Source organism: Tyto alba, unplaced genomic scaffold (genome assembly GCF_018691265.1).
Source record: "Tyto alba isolate M040663 unplaced genomic scaffold, T.alba_DEE_v4.0 Super-Scaffold_16, whole genome shotgun sequence".
NCBI classification, from domain to species: Eukaryota; Metazoa; Chordata; class Aves; order Strigiformes; family Tytonidae; genus Tyto; species Tyto alba.
Window position 1 is genome coordinate 259,214 of NW_024881278.1, and position 24,118 is coordinate 283,331.

At 38.7% G+C, this 24,118-nt stretch overlaps 1 protein-coding gene across 3 annotated transcripts in view; it reads left to right on the top strand.

Moving 5' to 3' along the window:
- MAP4K3 (mitogen-activated protein kinase kinase kinase kinase 3) overlaps positions 1 to 24,118 on the top strand; it is an 84,852-nt gene that overhangs the window by 12,706 nt on the left and 48,028 nt on the right. For all 3 annotated transcript variants that reach the window (XM_042789282.1, XM_042789281.1, XM_042789283.1), the window contains exons 4-12: positions 7,844 to 7,908; positions 10,219 to 10,274; positions 13,956 to 14,003; positions 16,124 to 16,166; positions 16,823 to 16,895; positions 18,865 to 18,996; positions 19,294 to 19,356; positions 19,440 to 19,521; positions 19,622 to 19,732. In XM_042789282.1, coding sequence (XP_042645216.1) covers positions 7,844 to 7,908; positions 10,219 to 10,274; positions 13,956 to 14,003; positions 16,124 to 16,166; positions 16,823 to 16,895; positions 18,865 to 18,996; positions 19,294 to 19,356; positions 19,440 to 19,521; positions 19,622 to 19,732 — 673 coding nt within the window. The remainder of the gene's footprint in view (positions 1 to 7,843; positions 7,909 to 10,218; positions 10,275 to 13,955; positions 14,004 to 16,123; positions 16,167 to 16,822; positions 16,896 to 18,864; positions 18,997 to 19,293; positions 19,357 to 19,439; positions 19,522 to 19,621; positions 19,733 to 24,118) is intronic.

Sequence of the window (24,118 nt, forward strand, 5' to 3'; positions counted from 1 at the left end):
GTATGTTATTTTTTAGTTTACCTTAAAAACTGTTCCATTTACTACAGTGTCTCTCTATAAGTAATGTTTCTCTTAGCAAAATCTTTTGGTTACCATGTAGTCATGTTTCCTTGGAAATGAGTTGTCATTTAAAAGCCTTGAATTTAATACATAAATGGAAAATAGAGCAGAAGTATCACAAGCATGAAGAAAGAGTGTGTGTATATAGTATCTTTTAAATCTGTTTCAGTAGAATCTCTTAAATTTGCAAAACTTTGGGAAGTGTAAATATTGCCTAATACAGATGGAGTTCTCTGAAATGTTCTGACTTAACTGGTGTTGGCATGTAAAATTGTCTGAGAATTCAAAATTAAACATTATGGAGAAATAAGGAGGAAAGAAAATTGTTGTGTTTTTCCTTGCTTAAGAGTAGTAGCGCTGTGTTAAGTTTTAAGGACAATTTCATACTGAAGTACCTAAGAGTGTAAACAGTGCACTTTAAAAAGCCCACTGATGATTTGTGTTTCGGATTTGTTTTGAAATCTAAAAGTGATTGATATTTTAGCTCTTTTATCTTTATTTTTTTTTCTCTTGATCTGCAGAGAGGTTTAGGACACTTACGTAGTATATATGAATTTTTCTGTCTCATTTTGTGTAATTCCTTTTGGAAGGTATTATTGTTACTTGTCAGAAGTACAGTAAACTCGTACTCCAAACAAAGTCTCAGTATTGAGAAAATTGATGGCTAGTTTCTAATAATGTTTGTTATTATAATTCTTTTTAATACATCCTGACAAATGTTTTTTGCTAGATATAGCAATTGCTTGATATTTAAGGACTTGACCTGGATTTTGTGAACCTAACGTTGTCATAATTTTAGGCATATCATGCCATGTAATAAAAAGCTTTGAAAAGGCTCTGAGAAGTCATGATGCTCTTTATGGCAGAGGTTTCTTGTTCCTTTCAGGTATTCCCATATCTTCTGTCTGCATGGGGACAGTATAGGTGGGACGTGGTAGCTCTGTGTGTTGTGAAGGTTACTAGACCCTATTCGTAATGGGAAGATGCCAAGTTGAGTTACTCTTATGTGTACTAGACTTCAGCAGTTTCAGCAGAAATGTTCCATAATGGCTATGTGCTGCAGTGAAAGGCTTTTCAGCAGTATAGGCCAAGTGCTTTTGGATTGGGGTGGGAAGATATAGGTGGTATTTTCACATGAAAAGTCTTGGTACATGAAAGCCTTTCAACAAAAAATTACCATCTTTGAAGCAGGAATATATGACAGAATTTGGCTCTTGTATATGGAGCTCATCTTTTCCTTGTAAAAATCCTTTCAAATTTGACCAAGTTATCTTCTGAAATACTGCGTTTCTTTTACTCTCGTTCTAGATCAGTGTGCTGGGTTTCTGTGGCAGGGTTTTTGGTAGCAGGGGAGGGAGCTACAGCAGTGGCCCTTGAAGCTCCTCCAGCTCCAAGTCAGACCCACCTCTGGTCAGGGCCGAGCCAATTAACGATGGTGGCTGCACCTCTGCAATAACATATTTAAGAAGGGGAGCCTGGGAGGAGGAGTGGGGAGTTGTGAGGAGGACACCTATGTGAACACTGAGGCCAGTGGAAGGAAAGGGGGGAGGTGCACCAGAGCAGAGACACCCCCCCCCCCATACACACACCCCCCCTGTATCCTGTGATAGACAGCAGGGCCCACCCCTTCTGCCACCCGTGGAGGTCCACGGTGTAGCAGAGGCTGACCTGCATCCTGTGGAGGACCCCACAATAGAGCGGGTGTCTGTGCCTGCAGGAGGCTGGGACTGTGGGAAGCAGCAGCCTCCACTGTTGTAGTTTGGCACTGGGAGGACTGCAACACATGCCGGATCAGCGTAGGAACAGCTGCATCCCATGGCAAGGACTCAGGGCAGAGAAAGCTGGTGGAGGACCCTCTCCTGTGAGAGGGGAACCACGCTGGAGCAGGGGAGAATGTGAGGAGTCCTCACCTTGAGGAAAAAGGAGCAGCGGGCTGACTGTAACCCCTGTTCCCTGTCCCCTGCGCTGCTGGGAGGGAGTAGATGGAGAGATCTGGAACAAAACTGAGCCCAGGAAGAGGGGAGGAGTGGGGGGAGCTGTTTTTACGATGTGGTAATACTTCTCACTGTCCTACTGTGTCTGTTAAGTGGTGGTGGTGGTATTTAAATTAAAGTGATGTTCTTTTTCTTCCCCTGATGAGTTGCCCCTGACCCTAATGAGTCATCACTCCCTGCCCTTACCTCGATTCCCAAGCCAGTGCTGAAGGGTAAGGGGCGGGATTGAGCAGCTGCATGGTGCTCAGTTGCCCTCTGGGCTCAAACCTCAACAATCAGCTAGAGTTTAGGAAATACCAGTTACTGTTTCTTTTCAAGCCAGCACTGTCTGGTTTGGTGCAGGTTTGCAGTGCTACAGAGAAGCTAAGGTGTGCTTGCTTGTTGAATGTTCCCTGTATTGTTCTGGGGTGAACTGGGACAGCATGTTGAAATGGCAAGTGTGGAGCACATTGTGGTGCTCTTAGTGACCTTGCTGCTGAACATCTGCATAGTTGGAACAAACTGAAATTGGGTAAGTTGGTTGTGCCAGTACTTGGAGGCAGTGTTGGGGAAGAGAGAAGGTTCTGATAATAAATGCTAGAGGAGAAGAGGTCTCATGCAGAAGTTCTGCTGAGTAATGCTGTCCTAAGGAGTTTCTTCTCCCTGCCTCTTGTATTCAGTGTTCTTAATAGCCCCAGGTGCTTACTGAAACCATGTTTTATCACTGAGGGGCTTCATTGCATCCTTTTCAGTATGAGTGTTGTTAGCTTTTGTCTGATGAATGAAAGTATTGCATGCTGATAGATGTGATTCAAGTCCCTAGAATCTGGGTTTTTAATTGTGTTTGCTTTATAGTTGTTTCAAAGGTCTGTAGTGGAAAAGCTGGTCATATTAGTTCTTCACATAGTTTACTGTGGAGCATGAAGGAAGTTTCTGAGAGCAAATGTATTTTTAGAATATGATTAAGTGTCAATGCTCTGAAAGTATGAGAACGAAGAGAAAAGCAAGCTATTGATTAGCTCATTAGATGAACAGCTTCTGCATGCTACACTGGGCAAGGCTGGGAGTGTGTGACTGTGTGCTGCTTGCATTATCATGTATACATATGCAGGAAGGGTTCAGAGTGTTACCAGAAACTGGTAATGAATTCACTCTCTAAGACTCAATTTTGGAGTTCTAGAAAGCAGGCATTCTTTATTACAGCGCCAGACACACAGGGGAGAGCTCCTCCTAATGTGTGTGTGTGAGAATGAAATCAACAAGCATTTATACTACCTTAATCATACATATTCATTGAATTTTTATCATATTCATAACTTTTCCAGGAACTCATTTAGCATATGTTAACGTCTCTTGCGGATGTCCATTGGAGTCTTCAGGTGGTTGTCGGGGGTCTTCAGATGAAGGCTCGTAGTCTTCTTCACTGTGTCTGCCAGTTGACCCTTACTTCTGCGCAAACTCAGTCCTGTGGTCACGTATATCTTGTCCTTCCAGGCTGGCCTGGTCTGGTTTTATTGCTAATTTGCAGCTTTTTTATGTTTCTTTGCACCTGCTACTACAAGGCCAAACCATCTCCAGTAAGATTATTTATGAGTTGAGTTCCTCATCCTACAGTTATTCCAGCTGTTCCTCAAAAGATTAGTATTTGTCCTGCAGCACAATTGTTAAATGGTTAAAACATCTTCAATTGATCTTAATAATTCTATTCCACAAATATCTATTTTCTAATAATCTTATTTGCAGGTATCAAACGTCTAAAGATAAAATCAACAAGCCTTGCTGTTCTGACATCCCATACCTTGAAAGGTGCTTGTCTTGGCAGCCTGAATGCCTTTTTAACACTGAGCTGGTCTGTGAGCTGCATTGTGCACAAGTTCGTGCAGGTGTGCATACAGATAGAACATGTGTACATGTAGGGACTTGGTATTCCAAACTAGGAGTTGTTTGCACTTCAGCTTTGAATATTTAAGGTTAATTTGAAAGTTAACCTAAATTGTGAGTTACTTCTACTCTGGGTACTACAGGCAGGCTTCTTCTTGTGCATGGACAGTCAGTTCTTAATACTGCTGGATACCTCAAAGTCATGTTAAATTTTTTTTGAGCATTTGTGGAGTTACTAGACTATTTGACTGCAGTTTACAGATTGTCAGGTAGTAAAGTTGGCAAGGGGTCTTGTGAACTCCTAAAGGCAGTATTTGGAAGCTCCATGTTATGATGACTAAGCTTCTTAAATGGATCTTGCGTATTCTGAAAGTTGTATGACTGGGACCACATAGTGTCATGCCTCCTTAATCTTCTTCCCAACCTCAAAGCCTGACTTTGTTTGGGAAGAGATCACCTTTTTGTATGTTTAGATGGCTTCCAATGCATGTGATGAGGTCTGCAGTACTGGGAAGGAAGTTGTGTTGACATATTTCTTGATGTGTGACATTAAGTCTGGTGTGCTCCACAAACCTGAAAGTCATTGTTACAAACCTTTTCAGAAGACAAATTTAGAAGAAAAGTGAGGAATGGCAGAGGGGAGGACTGGGGCTCTGCAGTGCTGTTGAAGTTACCCTGAGCTGTTTTTCTAACATACAAACTTCTGACCGGAATCTGACAGTTCCATTTGTGTTTGTTTCTTGAGATGAGATTATTTGCATTGTAGAAGCACTGACAGATGTGTCCAATTGTCTTACCCCAAAAATGAATTTGTGCCTGGTGTGCAATAAACCATTCTTAACATGCTTAGGAGAGATACTGTATTTATTCAGGCCCGTGTGCTCCGTGGACTTTTCCACAAATCAAGCACATCACCAGCAGGTTTTGGTGCTTCTTCTGTACACAAAAATTAGAGGTTAGTACTTTTCCAAATATGCCTTTAAGATGCTGTTTGGTTAGTGATTAACTATCACTACGCATGTTCAGGGGAAGGGTCTTAACCTGGGCAGAGGTCTTTTTGACCTGTGGGTGTGTTTTTTAGTATTATAATGAAGGCAGTTCACTTTCAGGACACTTTAAAAGTTAGTTACACTGCCAAGTTAATTAATTGATTAGTCACTTTGTCAGATTGTCAAATAATTTGCCCTTAACACAATCAATCCCTGTTAGTCTCGTTATGATCCAGTGATTTACCCATTTTCCAGAATTTGGAGATCAAAGTCTATTCTTCCTGAATTCTTTATCGCTAATCAGGGTCATCTTAGCCATGAGTTCCCAGTCTCACTCAACCAATCTTTAAAGCTTTGTCATTGTCCCCATATGTGCTATAACTATGGCTATGAGCGAATTTGATATATACTAAATTATTGGTCTATAGCCACCTGCGAGTGTGAAGTATACTACTATATCATTACCAGCTGCTTCTTTTAACTAGTCATAGTGGGAAGAGATTGCTTAGTATAACTAATATAAAGCTGTTTCTGGTGACTTAAGATTTCATGTGAAAACAGACTGTGAGCAGATTACCGTTGCGTTCATCTTTCTTTAAAATTTTTAGATTGAAGTGGTATCTCTTCTCATGATGCTGTATTCAGGCTGGGAATGCTTTTTCTTCAAAAAAGTTTTTTGTTAGTTCAGAGTATCAAAATATACCTTTATAGACCCAGAATTAAATTTTGGCAAATGTAGTTTATATTTTGGCAGTCTTGTGCTCTTGCTTGGTCTCCTCCCCTGTATTCTCTTTTGTCTGGTCATTTGGATGGCGGTGTTTGAGGCCTCTGATTGTCTGACCTTTTGCTTTACAAGTATCTTTCAGTGCTAAGAACAGTAAGAAAAATACCATCATCCTGTACTTGGCAGTTATCAGCATGCTGTTCCTCATGCTTTTCTTCTGTTTACATATGGATTTTTCAGACAAATTTCTGCCTTGCTGTTAGCCTAGGTGTTAAGATGCAAATGCTAGATGATACTGTTGATTGTGTGTCTGTTTTGTTTGCTGCTCTTGCCACGTGCTCTGCAGACACAGACAACCGTGTACACTGTTACTGTTGATTACGTGGATTTTCGCCGGTCTGAAAGCACTTAGGCGCAGTAATAAAAGGCTAGATAGCAAATTAGAAATGCAATTTCCTCTTCTGATCCTCCTGTGGTTTTTTTCTATAGGGCTTTTCCACACTGGGAAGTTATTGCCCAGTAAGCAAAGGTGTAAATTTTCAGCACTTACCTACTTCATGCCTCTTACTTTGCCAGTGCTTTGCTGCTGTCCCAGGGCTGCTAGGGTTGACCTGGCTTTTCCCCACTTCCACGCTGCTGTTGTTGGCATCAAACAGGATGCAGCCATATGGGAAAGAATGCCTTTCATGAGGCCTGTGCCCCCAAAAGTGTTGCTGTCCGAGTCCTGCATCATTGTGGGGAATAAACAAGGGGCTTCCAGATGTTTGTCTCCTCAGTGTTTCTTTCTCCCTTGCTGCCTTGCTGCCATTGCTAATTCTGTTTTCTCTTCACAGATAGTCACACTGCTTCTGTGTCTGACTTTGATCAGTTATTTCAGTGAAAAGCCTTCATATTATTTCAAGCAATGTTTTAATTAACCCCTGGAAATGTTAACAGCCAGGGACTTCCATTACCTAAAAGCTCTGTAATGCCTGAACAATAGCTTTCCCACAACTAGAGGAAGCAGCCAGGGTGTAACTTTGAGGGTTAAGTGGACTGTGGACATAAAAGGGGAGGACATCTGAAAAAGACAGTTATTTATTGGCACAGCAGCTATTCTAGCCCTTACCTGCTGGTGAGAAATACTTGCAAGTTGCAACTCGGGATAAGCTCAGCACTTACACTATTGCCTTGCAAAACACTTCCAGCAATGTTGGCATTGCCCACTGGAGTGTCTCAGCTATTCGAACAGAGCCTTATGAGTGAAAGAAACCAAAGACCACAGATTAAGGGCAAGCTGCAGAACAATCCTCTAATTCCTTTGTTTGTCAGTGTCCCAGTTTGCCCTAAAGTGGTCATCTGTGATTTTGCTTTCCTATGTGTTTTGATGGCCAGGAATGACTGGGCAAGTCCCAGATTTTCTGCTCTCCAGAATGCCTTTCTGCAGCCACATGTGGTACATCTGTCTTACCAGTGAAAATTACTAAGTGAAAATAGACTTTAGTGTCCATAATAGAAGATACCTTTGAATCCTTCAGTCTGTTGTCTATTCTTGGAAAGTACCTTTTATGGAGGTATAGTGAATCACACTGAATTGATTCCCTTAGTAAGAGGAATCTAAAGATCTTCACTCTGACCCCTGCCACCAAAAATATCCATAGGTATTTTTGAGGGAAAAGACTTCATATGAGAAGGCACTTACTCACAGCATGGGCTCTGCTCTGCCTAGCTCTGACAAGCACTAGAGTTTCATTCCATTTGGTGTGGAAGAAATTGAGCTGAGAGATATCCCTATGGTTCTTTGTTTTGGGTTGGTTTGTTGTTTGATTTGGTTGTTGGTTTTGTTTGGTTTTTTTTTTGTGTGTATGTTAATTCCTCTGCTCTGAAAAAAGTGGAGAAGTGAAAATGAGGAAGAAATAAGAACCCACATCTGTTTTCTCAGTACTCTCAGTAAAAATAGATTTCATTTTCATAGTAGATCTTGAACAAAAATCAGTGTGCATGTTTCATTAATACTGTTTCTATTACTCAAATAAACCCTGGAATATTTGGGGTATTTTATTAGTTATTATTTTTACAATGAACTATCACAGAAAGATTAAATCATTCATTATTTAACTTTTCATAATACAGAGCTTGTTATGTTGTGGTTTATAATGTTGGAGTCCTTTGACTTATCTTTTATAGGTGCTGTTTTGAAATGTAACAGCTAATGAATGTTTTTGTTCACTTTCTAGACGAGACAAACTATGGATTTGCATGGAGTTTTGTGGAGGTGGCTCTCTACAGGATATTTATCATGGTATGTCAAGACTGTAATTTCTTAAAATCTAAGTAAAGCTTATTTTAAAAAATGGAGATGATTACAGTGTTTTGGAATCAGGGAGGAGAAATCTTAAATTTAGTATCCATAATAATCCATTGAAGGTCTGTTTTAGCTTTGTATTTACATAACTGGTTGGGTTTGGGTTTTTTAAAACAAAATTGGCTATGGTGGGTTTTCTTTGAACAGCAGAAGTTATTTCCTTCCTTCAGTAGCTTATATTACCCATTACTACTTTTCTAAGGCTTTAAAAGTGCATGGTATTTTATTGTAAAAATAAAAAAAGTATCTCCTGATGTGCTGTTTTACTTCATAGCCATTTTGTTTCTGTGGGTTTGTGGTGTTTTGGTTTTTTTTTTTTTTTTTTTTAGTATAATCTATACCACTGCCTACAGATACCTAGATAAATGGATTGATAAGCATGGATTCTCTGGTCCTTTGTCAACAGTGATCTTTTGTATGTTTGTATAGCAGTCGTGTCATGGGGATCTTACCTTTTTTTATGCTGGATGCATGATGTGAGAAGCAAAGGTATATTTACTTTAGGCTTAGGTGCAATGAGTGGTCAAAGAAACAAGGGGTGTGAATCTATTGCATAAAGAGAGGATTATTCAATTGATAGCTAGTTTTCAAGAGACAAAATCAGTTCTGAGGTATTTTATTGCCCCAGAATTAAGACTTGCTTAGGAAAGGAGTATGCCATGAGTAATGGCTCTGTGGTTCTCGGGTGATATTTTACAGATAGGAAATCCATCCATATTCTGAATTATGAAGATTTTACATGTCAGGATCTTCACATCCTTCTCTTGTGCATAAACAGCTTGTATACCTTCTTACATTTAAATTGAGTGCAATTAAAACAAAGCACCAACTCACAGGTTCACACCATGCTCAAGGCATAGTCATTTGAGCATGGCTTTATTGAACCTTTACATCTTTGGTAGTGTTGATAAAAGCTTTGTGTCTAATAGGCTTTGTTATGTGGAACACCAGTGGAGTAGGAAATGAGCTCATGCCACCTAAATGCCTGAGCAGATGTTACACAGGAGCAGTTTCCTATTGCAGCTGATTTTTGGCTTCTCCGCTAGTAGTTAGATTGGAAGGTTCTTTTCTGATCTTAATCACATTCCAAAGGGTTTTATACCAATTGAACTATAGGCCTCTAATCTTAAATAATTTAATTTAATCGGAATAACATTTCTCATAATAAACATACATACCTAGAAATATGTACTCTGGGTGCTAATATATTTAGTTGTATGTGGGTTTGGACCTTTTCCTTCAGAAAAGGGAAAGATGGATCTAGACCTGCTTTGAAGATATATATATATTGCATGGTGCTAATTTATATTATGGTTGTGTGGTTTGTAGATGCTAAGCAGTTGGGTCCTTAAATTTTGTTTCATTTTTAACTCCTTCCTCCTTCAGTTTCCTTAGAGAAACCCCGTCCAGATTTTCTATTTGTTTTCTCTGCAAAACCTCAGAAGCTTGCAGTGCGGACTGCATTTCCTGGTCTTAAAACCCTTTAATTTCAGGGTCAAAGTCCAGTGACTGGGGACAGGTCACAGGCCGTTCCTTGCTTGCTGTTCAATGTTTGGTTTACCTATTTGTTCAGAACTTAATTGTTTTCCTTTAAGAGACTTGAGTGAAGTGGGACCCTGGAGGGAGAGGAAGACTCCTCCTTCCCTTGGTAAGCTGCTGAGCATGCTCAGAGGGAAAGTTTGAGAAGGTGCATTGTTTGGCAGGCCCAGAGGCAGCAGTGCTGGTAGCTCATGCAGAAAAGGGTCGAAAAGCTGCAGAGAGTAGATCTCATGGCTGCATGGAAGAGAGAGCAGGTTGCACAGCAGCAGGAAGGACGGAAGGAGAGAGCAGGTCACAAAAGGTAGAAGGAAATTCCTAGGGCTCAAAGGGGGACTGAGCAGAGTTTGCTGCAGCTCTGAGTCACTGACTTGAAAGTCCAGCACTGCATAAAGGACATAATGGGTCTGTGCAGGGGAAAGAGTTTTGCTTAAATCACTACTTCTGTTTCTTTTTCCTCTTTATTACTTTGAGATTTGTATATAAAGGGAGCTAGTAGTTTCCGTTCCAATGAGACTAGACATTTTTGAGTTTAAAAAGTGTTTGGTCGTCTTTGGGCTGTTCAGTCTGGGGAAAAGTCTAAGCATGTTTACTTTGAGGCTTCTAGTGTAAGATCTTATCAGTGTGAATGAAAGCAATCAAGGTATGGGTATGGAGTGGGCAGTATCTTCCCTGATTTTGAGAATTATTATTTTTTCCTTTCCATTTCAGTGACTGGACCACTTTCAGAACAGCAGATTGCCTATGTTAGCAGAGAAACACTACAGGTAGCGTGCTCTCAGGTTCTTGTGGTTGACTTTTAATGTAAAAGTATTAAAAGCTAAAAATAAAAGCTATAAATATATGTGGTGCTGTGGAAGTACAGTGTTTGGATGGCTTAGCATGTTTCTCAAACTTTTGAGGAGGTCCTGTGTTATAGCCTAGAACTCATTTATATAATTGCATAACCTCAAACTATCCTGAATTATTTGCAGAAAACTGTCATCTTTCTGCTGTTAATTTTAATTTATTTAAAAAAAATGGGGGGAGGGGAAGCAGCATATCTATTAAGCCATATCTGTGGTACAAATTAGTTATTACGTGTTTGAAGGAAAACGTAAAGACTCAGTTTTGCTTATCCACCAGTTGATCTGTGCCAATAAGAAAAAAAATTGCCTGTGTACTTGAGATGTTCAAGTTAAGGTCACCAGCCTCTCCTCATGGGAATGCTAGCTTTCATTTTCTGTTCCTAAATTATAGGTTCAGTTCACCAGGAAAACTTAATCAGGAACTGCTTTTTAGTAGATGTCTTGCTTTCATGTAAGAGAGCAGTTCTTGGCTTCTAGTGAATGCAGATCTGTTGAGAGCTGCTGCCTCTCTCAAACACTCAAGATAGCTCAGTCCCTGAGCCAGCTCCCTTGTATGACACTTACCATCTCTCTGTGCTATGCCAGAGACATCTGACTTACAGGACATGGCTCTTTTTTTCCTTACAGTGAAGTTTTATGTGACATCTGGGAGTGTTTTGGGTTTTGAACTTTTAAACCCTCTTGTTCTTATAGAATCACAGAGTGTTTTGGGTTGGAAGGGACCTTTTAGAGGTCATCTAGTCCAACACCCACCCACCCACCCCACCCGTCCCCCTGCAATAAGCAGGGACATCTGCAACTAGATCAGGTTGCTCAGAGCCCCCCATCCAACTGGACTTGAATGTTTCCAGGGAGGGGGCATCCACCACCTCTCTGGGCAACCTGTGCCAGTGTTTCACCACCCTCACTGTAAAGAATTTCTTCCTTAACTAGCCTAAATCTACCCTCTTCTTACTCTAAAACCATTACCCTTTGTCTTATCACAACAGGCCCTACTAAAAAGTTTGTCCCCATCTTTTTATAAGCCCCCTTTAAGTATTGAAAGGCTGCAGTAAGGTCTCCCTGAGGCCTTCACTTCTCCAGACTAAACAACCCCAATTCTTTCAGCCTTTGTTCATGAGAAGTGTTCCATCCTTCTGAACATTTTTGTGGCCTTCCTCTGGACCAACTCAAACAGTCCATGTCTTTTCTGTGCTGAGGACCCCAGAGCTGCATGGATTATTCCAGGTGGTGGCTCACCAGAGCAGAGTGGAGGGGCAGAACTATTCCCCTTGACTTACTGGTCATGCTTCTCGTGGTGCGGCCCAGGGTATGGTTGGTTTTCTGGGCTGTGAGCACACATTGCCGACTCCTGTCCAGCTTTTCATCCATCAATATCCCCAAGGCACTCTCCACAGGGCTGTTCTCAGTCCCTTCATACCCCAGTCTGTATTGGGGTATACCCCAACCCAGGTGCACTTGGCCTTTTTTAACCGCATGAGGTTCACGTGGGCCCACTTATTGAGCTTGTCTAGGTCCCTCTGAATGGCATCCTGTCCCTCAGGCCTATCAACCACACCACTTACCTTGGTGTAATGTGCAAATTTTTTGAGGGTTGACTTGATCTCACTGTCTATGTCATTGATGAAGATATTAAACAGTACATCCTGACATTGAGCCATTGACCAGTCCTCTCTGGATCCAACCATCCAGCCAATACCTTATTCACAGATTAGTCCATCCATCAAATTAATAATCTCAGAGTATGGAGGAGTGTTTCAGTAGTCTAGAATGGAATTTGTGAAGTCATTATTTATTGTGTGGGAAGATTTCTTTGTTAATATGTGTAAATTGCTTGTGAGAAGGAAATTTGCTACTCGATGTATTTTCTAAGTGTTATCCTTGGACCCATTTTTGTATATTTCAGAGATGTCTCTAAATACATGGTTATAAAACTCTGACCAAATATAATGTATATAGTTTCTTGTTGTAACTTGTAATGCAGCAGTCACTTTTCCTAATAAAAAGTCTGAAAATATAGGCCATCCATAAAAGTAATTTGTCCAATGTTAATTTTGCCATCAGTTTCCATGAATCCGGAGTTTCACTTTAATGCCTAAAGTTAGTGTTCAGTCTCCATATTTAGAAACCCACTAGATGGTCTGTTTTCAAAAAACAGTTGCTGTCAGTTCTGGTTGGAATCAGTGACACTGATTCTGAAAATAGAGGTCCTTTTAAATATGGCCTTTAAAGTACCTGCCTCCAGACATTCAGTTTTGAAAATGGTAACCTCAAATTATTCCAGGGCATTGGTAAAAATGAGTGATTTGTTGAGCTTTCTGTGTCAGTAGCATCCAAACATTTAAATGAAAGGAGTGTACATGGGACTCTTCTAGCTAATGCCAATTGTTGCAATGGTCAGGGTCAGGTAGGTGTTCTGTACCAAAACCAAACTGAATCAGATTTTTGCGTCTGCGTGCCTGCCTGCAGAGAGGACTCTGAAAACCCATTGGACCAACTGGGTATTGTTAATCATTTCCCCCAGAGGAACAGGTTAATATATCTGAGTGTTTTTTCTTTTTCTTTTTTAGTTTATTTAAGGAGTTGAATTTCATAACTGATTAGCACTTCAGCTGTATTGCATTCAGGTTTTCATGAACTGACAAAAAAAATACCCCAAAACTGTATCTTCAGTGGTACTGTTCTCTATCTGTACATTGTTGTTAACTTGAAAATCTCAAGTACCAAGTCATGTAAGTAATTGTTTCCTCATTTTTCTTGTTGGTGTATTTAGGACCATTCATGAAAACGGTGATAATTGAAAACAATCCTAATTTATTTTTGCAAATGACTCTGTCTTGTGTGAGCTGGCAAAAAAAAAAAAAAAAAAAAAATCTGTCTTGACATGGGTATCTCACATGAAAATGTAGTCTTTATGGAGGTTCATGACTGCAGAGCAAGGAAGGTGTTTATATATCATTTTATTTGTGGAAGAGAATTCTAGAGATAAACCTGGAATTTGAAAAGTGACATGCTCTGTGATTTGTCATTCAGAGATTCAGTTTCATAGAATTCTTCCAGAATTTAAACTTGAAGTTTCTAGCTCATGTTGAGTCCTAAAATGCTTTGACACTGTCATTGAGACCCAGAAATCTACAAAAATCCATGAATTAGAGTAGAACTCGTGTGTTAGATCGGAAGTGCTGCCTGCTAGCATGCTTCTAGACTTAATTGAAGTGTGTAGTGATATAGTAGATAACTGCATTTTGTATCCAGTGATCTGACTGCTGAATGTAAGACTTTTAGGCAGTTTTAAAGTAATTAACTTGGTCTGAAAAGGTGACAGTCACCATGTACAGAGGAAGACTTGGTCAGGGAATGCTTTTCTTACAATAGATGTGGTGACTGTCATTTCCTTCTATCCCGTGTTTTAGATATTACGCTGCTACATATATTGAATTTGCAAATGCAGTTCAGTTACACTGAAATACAAGAATGTTCTTCAGTCAGAGAGTCATTTAGATGACTGAATTGGATCCTAAATATGCCTAGTAATTAAGTAAGAAATGTGTACAAGATAAAAAATATTGGACTAAATTATTATCTAAATATTTTATGCAGGGTCTGTATTATCTTCACAGTAAAGGCAAAATGCACAGAGATATAAAGGTAAGCAAAAACCGAAGGGAATTTTGGTAGTTTTAAAGGGCTACATCACCTCTGATGGGTCTTTACTATTATGTATCAATTTTGGGGATATTTTTAAATATGTAGGGGATTTTTATCTATTGCAATAAAATAAAAATTTCTGCCCAAGGGAAGAAAAAAAACCCTCTTTTTAAAAATGCATGCATTGAAATAGTTTGTTCTTTTAATTGGAGCCAAGCACCCTGGTTATTTAGACCAGTGCTGTAAAATATAGGCATCAGCTAGTGTCCAGAGCAACATGTGGCTGTAAGGGTGTGCTCTGTGCAAAAGGAGAGGTTTGGTCTTTCCCACACCTTTCCAAGAAGCTCAAGGTACACTTCTCTTTGAACCAGCTAGGGAGTGGAGCTGTTGCTTTGGGTTCTTGCTGCTTTTCTTGGTGAGCAGATTGCAGGGCAGTGGCTGCTATTCTGTGTGGTTCTTGGAGACTACTTCTGTCCCCTCCCTCACATGCTAAAATTAGAGCGGGTACCACAAATCAGGCTCTTAACACTGATTTACTTTAACCTTCATCTCAACAAAGCTGTATCAAAGGCAGCTTGTTCAGATTCTGACACTATGTTATAGTTTCCTTCTGGTGCTTCCTGTTGACTTTTTGGCCCTGGAGTTTTACTACCCACTCTTTGCCTTTCCAAACTCTTCCTTGCTCAGACTGCAGCTTAACTCTGGCAGTCTCCCTCCCGGAAATCTGACATTGTTGTGTGGGGGGTTGGTGTTGGCTGGTTGGTTTGGTTTTTTTCAGACTAGGAATGCAGTATACATAGTAGCTTCAACTGTAGATGCCTTAATGTAGCCTAATTCCAACTTGTTCTCACTGACTGCAAAAGAATATTTAGGCTTTGAGCAATCATGAGAATATCTTAATGAAAGATTACTTTGGACACAAAAATTAAAAATTTCTCATTTTACTTTACAAGCATGATTTTGCATTCTGTAAGCATGCGGTGCATAAATACCTGTTTCTAAACAGAACTGTGCTGATAAAAAATGCTTACTGTGAGAATTTTGGTTTTTTAAAGCTGTTCTCATGAGCATGGAAAAATCCCATCTCCTGACTTGAATTATGTTTGTCTCCCTCAGTAACTAAGTAATGTATTTAAAGTATCTGTCCTGTTAGTTTTGAAAGATAAACGAGGTCAAAAGCATGTTACCTGGACTGTCACACTATTTACCAAGCTTCATTTATAAGGCTCATTAACTATACTTGCGTGACATTTGCCAAAGTAAGCTGCATTTTACTGCAGGGCTGACTTTTTTCCTTCTCTGTGAAAAGCCATAATCTGTAAAAACAAGTTTTTGAAGGCCCACCTGTGCTGCCTTTCCATCTAGCTTATGGGCAGTGCTGACATCTGCAGCTGTTTAACCAGCTGCAGCCTTTGCTCAACTCAACCTGTACCTGGTTTCAGCCTTCATATCAGGTTTGTTCTCAGTCCTTTTATGTTGTAATTTTGTGGTAATAACTACCATTTCAGGTTAGTTTTGTTTATTGAACTGAAGTGAGTGGTACATATAGCCACACAACAGTGAACTCTTCAAATCTAGCAGTAACAGAATCTCTGTTGCATAAGGACGGAAATAGTTTTGCTAAACACTTGAAAAATCAAGGCAGGTCCTTAAGGCTATAATTATCCTGGCTCTCAAACAAGACAAAACCAGCTGCTACATATGAAAATAAAATCAAATTACTTCCTCTTTGACCTTTAGAATTTCTATTTCCTTTCAGTCATTGTAAGTAGAAAAAAGTAAGAATTCATCAGCATAGGCAAATCAACATATTCTGCTTTTTGAGAGCAGTTTTGTGTACAATGAAGACTCTGTAGTACCACAGGCTAAAGAGTACTAAACTAAAAATTAATGCAAAACCTTCTATATCCAAGTTTCTTTATATAGTAGAATGGCAACCTGCTAATTTACCAAACATTTCCTTGGTAAGGCTGCAGATTTCTTGAACATGCAATCCTTGTTTTTTCTTTGGCTGCTAGTTCACCATAAGATCTCACTTTTTTTTTTTTTTTTTTTTTTTTTTAATATGGCATTGGAGGAATCTGCATGTTTTAATTCAAATCTACTTACTTTTCTTTAAGGGAGCAAACATTCTTTTAACGGATAATGGACATGTAAAATTAGGTGAGTTAATACAATTTAGTGTTATTAACAGATTTATTTTTTTTTTTTTGTGCTCTAAGAAGCAGTCTTCTGTATTTTGTTTAATTATGTAATGGTTCCTGTAAGGAATTAGTGAATATCAGAATTCTTTTTCTCTTGCTGGTAATATCTAATTGCACCATCCCATTAGTGTCTGAGGAGTAACTGGAGTAGTTTTGGAACACTCAGGTAAAGGACTTTCTCGTGTTGTAAGGGGGAGGTAAAAATCGAATCACAGGTTTTCATAAATTTTTAATAAAATGTACCATCCAGAATGCTTAAGTGTGAGATGTACCTTGAAAGGTTATCTGAAAGAATCTCATGGATAATACTAAATTATGTATTTTATCATATTAAAACACTGTATGTAACTGTTAGGACTCCTGTGCTAGCCTGTTCTTCTGTTGATGAAGGGCATGTTTCTGTGCAGCCTGCATATTTGGCAGGTGACTGGGAGGAGCTGACAGATGGTGTCTGAGATATACCAAGTTTCCATTATTTGCTTTTGTTATTTACTTTTTGTTAAATATTTTCAGTATATTTAAGAAACTCTTACATTGGGAAAACTAAGCTTGTGTTCATTAAGAATTAACTACATCAGTTATTAACTGTCGTTTTGTTTTGGCTTTTTTTAATAGCTGATTTTGGAGTATCTGCACAGATAACAGCTACAATTGCCAAAAGGAAATCATTCATTGGCACGCCATATTGGTAACTGTGTTTTACTTGTCTGTTAATATAATAGTAACATATAATACTGTTGAAACATTGTGATAAAAACATGCTATGTCATTTTCTGGGTAATCAGTAAAGGCTGTATCAGACTTCCTGGTGATCATATCTTGTATTACTTATGCTAAATCCTGAGTTAGCTGAGTATCAGAGAAAATGATCTAATGCTCTGAAAAATTGACAGGCTGTTTTCTAAAGTTCAGCATTGTATTTTCTCCTTTTTGTACTTGAAGCGGTTGTTCCCTTTTTGCCTTGAATTAAATGACACACATTCTTCACTGTAAAATAGCTCTCTTGTCATATGTTTCCCAGAAAGATATTAAAAATCCTGTTGTCTGACAGCACAGTAGGTACAAGATAAAAATGTATATAATGAAAAAACTCCTACATTCAAGTATTCAGTCTTGAAATCATCAAACACAGCATTTTTATCATTCTTCTGCAGTGTAAGTCACCCAAGGCGTGGATTCACTTCCCTCTCAGAATAACTCAAACACCCATCAGTCATGATTTTTGTTTGTGACTCTCTTTTGTAAGATGACTGGGTGCCCAATCCTGGCCTGGATCACTGTGTAACTTCCAAATTGTTCTAGGCTTCTCAAATGATGTGTCATAACCTCAAAAACTTTGAAAGCATTATATAGGTTAAGTGCTGATGAAAAGCATCCATTTTTCATTGCAAAGCTTCTCAAAGATTTTGAGAGGAAAAGCAAGGAAGCAAAATTGTTAAGATCGTGGAGAAGAGAATTTAGTTGGAAACAATGTGAAGGTTTTAGTGGTCGTTAGAGGTGTCTGGGCTGGGAAGGCTATGGTGCTCAAATGGGAGAGAAAAGAGGGGTAAAATTGCTGTGCGGTGTCTTTTAGTTCTAGTAACCCGCCTGTTTACATTTGTGTTCCTCCTCCATGTCTTTCTGAAGTTAACCCATGTTCCCCCTCTACGTTGGTAACTCCTTCCTTTTTAATTTAGGGTGATTGGCATTTTTTGTGAACTCTTGAAGAAATTTATGTAAATATTGTTTAACTTTGCAAATTTGAAGTTGTACCACCAAACCTGATCATGTTTTCAGATCTACAGATATGGATGTCTGTGTTTAAATAATGCATCATTTGAGATGCTGCCTGCTGCTTTACTGGAGCACTCATTGAGTGACATTCATCTCTCTTACCTATATTGAGTTAAATCTCACGTTCCACCGCTACTTTTCAGGTGATCTGGACTAATAAAGTTCAAAGCTAAAAAGTATTAATGTTTGCCATTTCGTATGACTATGTAGTACAATCAAATAATATTCATTCACTTTGGCCATAATTCACTTTGCCCATTCAAAACATGTAACAATGCCTAGTGAATTCCTATTTATGTATCAGTTATGTTTGTTAATTTTTGCCACCTGAGGATGTGAAACAACTTTGTTAATTTAAAAGAGGTCTTCTTCGTAAAGCCTGCCTTACTGTCATGTCAGAAGTGCTCTGTGCAGAGGTGACAGTGAGTCTTCAGGTCTCATGCTTTCAGGATACAAGAACACTGATGTTTTGAAAAGAAGAATTCTAACCAAAAAAAAAAAAGTAACAGAGTCACTTGATCACTTTCTGGGGCAATGTGTGAATCTGGATATTATTTGGGTTTTACTGTAGTTGAATAATTATGCCTTAGGCTCTTTGGTTGAGTGGTAGTTCATTGTGGGCCTACGAAAAAGTCTGAGATGGATTGGTATCATCCACTTACTGCTTAATAGCTGTTTTGGAGACGGCCTATTAGTTACTAGAAGATTGAGGAAAACTTTATGAATATATTATGTAACTTTTTACACACACACACATTCCACATGTGTATAATGTGAGCTTATAGATTGAGAGCTTTAGGGAAAACAGTTGTAAACTGCTGCCTACAGAAAATTATTTGATTTGTGGTGAGACGTTTATCTCAAAATGTCTTTTTACCCTTTAGGATGGCACCAGAGGTTGCTGCAGTAGAAAGAAAAGGTGGCTATAACCAACTCTGTGATCTGTGGGCAGTTGGAATAACTGCTATAGAGCTTGCTGAACTTCAACCTCCGATGTTTGACCTACATCCAATGAGGTTAGTAAGGGGTTAAAGCTTGGTGTGCAAATACATCTTCCTAAATAATCCATTTGGAGTAGTGGCTATGTGTGCTTGTGGTGTTTGGGGGTACTGCAAGGATATTGGGTTGTAAGTATTCTGAATGTACATGACAGAAATTGTAACTACTCTTTTTGGTGCATAAATGTGTAATGTTGTCCTGGTAACATCTCTTAAACTGATGGACTTCTTTCTGACAACTAAATAACGTATTTAGTAATTCTTCTTGTATATGAATTGCAGTGTAAACCACAGAAATGCTGGTTTTTTTTACAGAGCACTTTTTCTAATGACTAAAAGCAACTTCCAGCCTCCTAAATTAAAGGACAAAATCAAATGGTAAGTACTTTTCTGTTTCAGTAGATATTGATCATGTATTTCCCTGTGCAATTGATTCTGATGTCTACCACTTTATTTTACAGGTCCAATAGTTTCCATCATTTTGTGAAAATGGCACTTACAAAAAATCCTAAAAAAAGACCTACAGCTGAAAAGTTACTACAGGTATAAATTTATATATGGGATTTTTTTTAAAGTTGTAAAACTAAAATATGCTTAATATAACTGGTTGGAATTTTAATCTGTGTTTTTCCTTATCTTTCAGCATCCTTTTGTTACCCAGCCATTAAATCGAAGTCTTGCTATTGAACTTCTGGATAAAATGAATAATCCTGATCATTCCACTTACCATGATTTTGATGATGATGATCCTGAGGTAGGAATATATTTTAATCACAGAATCAGATTCGGTTTTAGTTTGCTGACAAAACTAAATTATTATGATTTATTGAGCCACAGAATGTTTTGTGATCTGGAAATAGTCTTGAGTTACTTTTACTTTTGGTTGTGCTGCTCTGTCGCATGTCCAGGCACTTTACCAAAATTCATTATATTTGGGGGAGAGAATCTCAAAGAGAAAGAGATGTAAACACTTTAAAATTTTGTTTATTGTTGTCCTTCAGTAATTTTACAACAGTAAATGTGGACTACTTCTCCAGACCTGAGTTCTGTTATGCATCCTGCTTTCTGTTTCTTTGTGGAATTATGTTTCCATTACTTTGCAAAGAAAGCATTCATAAAAATAATTTCATGCTTCTGTAGAACGTGTTCTTTTGTTCCCAACTTACTTTCTTGTGAGGAGAATGATCCTGTAGTTGTTTTTGTCAAATGGTTTGGTCTGTGTTTCTTGCAGATATTTTCTGTCTTGGAATACTGTGAAACTTGATTTCACTTAGAGTTCTGTCAAAGGCAAAGTTTTTGATTTTCTGCTTTAACAGCTAGGAAAGAATAGCATGCTTATGTAAGATGATAAACAGCACAGGACTAAAGTGTTTCATAAATAAGAGAGAACATATACTCTGTTACCGATACCTGTCTTTGTACTTAACTGTATGATAGTGAAGACTTTCCAAATGTTTACAGTTCTCTGACAATCTGGTTTTCATGGGGGGAAGAAAAAAATAAATTACTCCTTTCAACACAGAAGCCATTGATTCATTAATTGCATACATATATTTTACTTTTTTTATGGATAAACTAGTCTAAAAATGCCTTCAAAGGAAAATAAGCTTGAAAGAAGCAACTACTTGAAGATACTAATTTTCAGATTTTACAAGTTTAATGAGCTTTTAATTTCTGGAACAGCAAAGGCAAGTTGACATGTACCAAGTCTGTCTTCCTTAGAAGTTGAAATAAATCAATGTGGAAAGAAACCAAAGTGAAATACGTCTTTTTTTTTTTTTTTTTTTTTTTTTATTATTGTAGAGTGCAATGTTTACATTTTTCCTAAATGGGAGGGAAGGAGATGAAGGCATAAGGATTGAATAGTCTGTACTTTTAAAAGCAATTGGAAATAGTGTAAAATACTACAGTAAAAACTAGTAAAATAGTGTAAATTAGTAATTTTTTTTTTTGCTAAAAATATTTAGGGAAGTTAAGCACACAAAACCTTTAATGTGGTTGACTTTTATGTCAGTGTTAAGAGAAAGGTATCTGATTCCTGATGGAAACAGCACTGAGGAACTTGGATCTTCTCACCATAAGCTCTAAGGATCGGGCATCCTTTAGTTCTCCGTTCAGTGATGATAGAGAGCTCTGAAGCCCATTAAAGCAATATTTCTGTAAAAAACAGAAAACTGAAGCTTTCATGAGTGGTCATAAGAAGAAAGGTAGCTGTTTTCAGTGTGCTTCCTGCAAGTGAGCTACTCAGATCAGAGTAGCTCGCCCTGCAAGTCTTCCCTGCTTTCCTGGAAACTGTACTGTAACCCTGATGTGCCATTCCCCCGTGTGACCAGTGTATCTTTCAGTAAGAATTCGGGCCACTCAGATGGAGAATCTTTCTTCTCTTTCTGTATGGAGTCATTTCAGTACACATTTTTTTGACAGTTACTTGTAGCTTTCAAAATAGTGTTCGCTCTTTTATGCCCCTTCTGACTTATCATTATGAAGGTTCTACTGTTGTCTATGTATTACTTATTAGTTATCCCATAATGGAGTGTCATATCAGGGGAAAAGGCTATGCTTTGTGTGGGGAAAAAATTAAGAGAAAACAGCCTCACAACAGTGATCAGAAAAAAATGCATATTTTCATCGTTTGTGAAGGAGTTAGAGGACAGGCAAGCTGCTTGCATGTCTTTTGATATGCATTTTTTCAGTTGTTAATTCTTCTGTTGTTTAGCTTATGTTGCTGAGGGTTTCCTGCTGCATTCATGGGCTTCTGTGCTAGAAATAATGATACTTCTCCGTCATCGTTCATCACATGGCCTTGAGCTCTCCAGTGAGATTCAAATACCATTACCTGTGGTGCTGGATCATTTTCATTGGCTAGACAGATGTCTCTTCTCATTTCTCCCTTAATCATGTTTCCAGATAATTTTCCATTGTGGCATTTAATCCACCTCCAAAAAGAAATTGACAGTAATGCTTGGGAAAACATTTTATTTTGCAACAAGCAGATGTAGAACCCACCTCTGTGAATAAAGCAGGCGATAATGAATTATCTAGTGCATCTTGAGCAAAGTCAGTATTTCAGGTGAAGAATCCTGCCACAGGCAAAGCAGTTGTTGGCATTGTGGTTTTTCCTACAATAAACTGAAGGAAATAAGAAGTATACATGCTTCTTTTATACATAGTTGAACTTGCTCCAATACCTGCCTGCACACAGAGTTAGCTGGTGATCTTAATCCAAACTTGGAGATTGACCACTCCTATACTTGTGTCAATCACCTGAATGCATCCATCAAAAATTGAGAGAAGCAACATAACATGGTACAAAGAACACTGGTGATGATCTTGAGCTTCAGTCCTGCTCCCCAGTTTGTTTGAAGTTTTGGTGGTTGTTGGGAGTGGTGGCGGTGTTTGTGTTGGGGGGTTTTGGTGGGTTTTTTATTTGGGGGCTAGAGAGCTTTTCTGCCTATCAGTGGTCTTGGAAGGCAAGTCTACTGTCCACTGTAAAGAAAGCTCTTCATCTGGCCTATACTGCTTTTATGGGCATGCTGTCTGTTACAGCATAGGTAGTCTGCAGAGTTGTGTGGGTAAGGTGGAGACCAAGATGTGAATTCGCCACCTCTTTGAGGAGTGCTGTACTACATCTTTAAATCATTCTAAACTCCAAGGTGAAATGTTTAGTGTGTAAAAACAAAACTAAAAATATGCAATCAGATTATTTGAGTATAATTATGAAGGTCTCCCCATGATACAGTTGTTACTCATTTGGGAGCAATATCTGTAACTGATACTGAGTGTTTTTCTCTACCCCCAACTCACAGAGGACCTCATTTGATATCCCATTCAGTCAGGCAGGATTTCCATTTGGGACTCTGCTTTCATTCCATTAAGAATAAACCTTTGGACATGTTGACAACTGCCTGTTCACAACATTTCTGTGACAGTGACTCTCATGATGGATGTGATATTAGCTGAAAAGATTGCAAAGAGGAAAGTGCTCATGTTTTATCCTTGGCACACTGTAAATTTTGGGGATAAGATTGCTCGTGAGATCCGTACTGTGAATAAAACTGTGCCCAAATGGCATTTGTGTCGAGAAGTTAACCTACATTCCTTTGTCCTCTTGCACAGCTCAGATGTCAGCTGTTTGTATTAGATTGTCATTAGCGTAGGTCTTTCAGGGTGACTTGAGGACTTTGTCCTCCTGACTGAGAGATGAGGATTTGACTCCTGCCAATAATTCTCTGGTCACGGAGAAGGAGGTGTAAGGACAGTCTCTGGCTGTTGTGCACTACAAACATATGTGGCAGGATGCAAGGAATTCACACAATATCACTGCAAAGGCAAAAGTACCTCCCACCCCACTACAGTTGAGCTCCTGGTGCTTGCCTTTACAGATAGGCATGCATCATGGACAAGTGGGCAATGCCTCTTAACAGAAAATTATAAATAAGCAACCTTTTAGCTCTTACATGTTTGAAATACTGAAGTGGAAAACCAGATCAAACCTTGAAACACATCCTGAGCTATAGCAAACTGTTTTTAAAGCTCAAAAGAATGCACAGTAGACAAACCAGAACTGAGGAAGGGGAAGGTTGGCATAAGTTACAAGAAACTAAAAACTGCCTGTGAGATATGTGAGAAAATACATACCCACAATCTGTAGGTCTCTTCAAAGAAGACCAAAGTGAACATAAATGGGAGGTGAAACACTATGTACATATATGTTGGATCTTAAAATAAAGCAAGGAAGTAGTGTGTGATAAAAAGGGGAGAAGGGAAATCATGTTTTCAGATAATATTTCAGGGATGAACAGTTGCTGAGCTATTTGCGACTCCGTGATAGTTACAGCAGTAGAAGTTCTCTAACTCTGTCATCACTTCGTAGTCAAAAGTGAAGATTATAATTAATATATATAAAAGCAAAGCTAACATATCAGCAAATCAGATTTCTGACACTATTGTGTCAGATTGCCTTAATTAAAAATTGTTTTGCTGCCACATATTCAACACAGAAATGTAGCAAACATCCACTTTTCAGAGATTACTTGGGCTGACATAATGGAGAATGAAACTTTTTCTGAAGAGTAAGATTTAATTGCAGAGTACATAGTGAGAGCACACTGTTAGGATTCGTGTTGCTGATTTGGGGGCC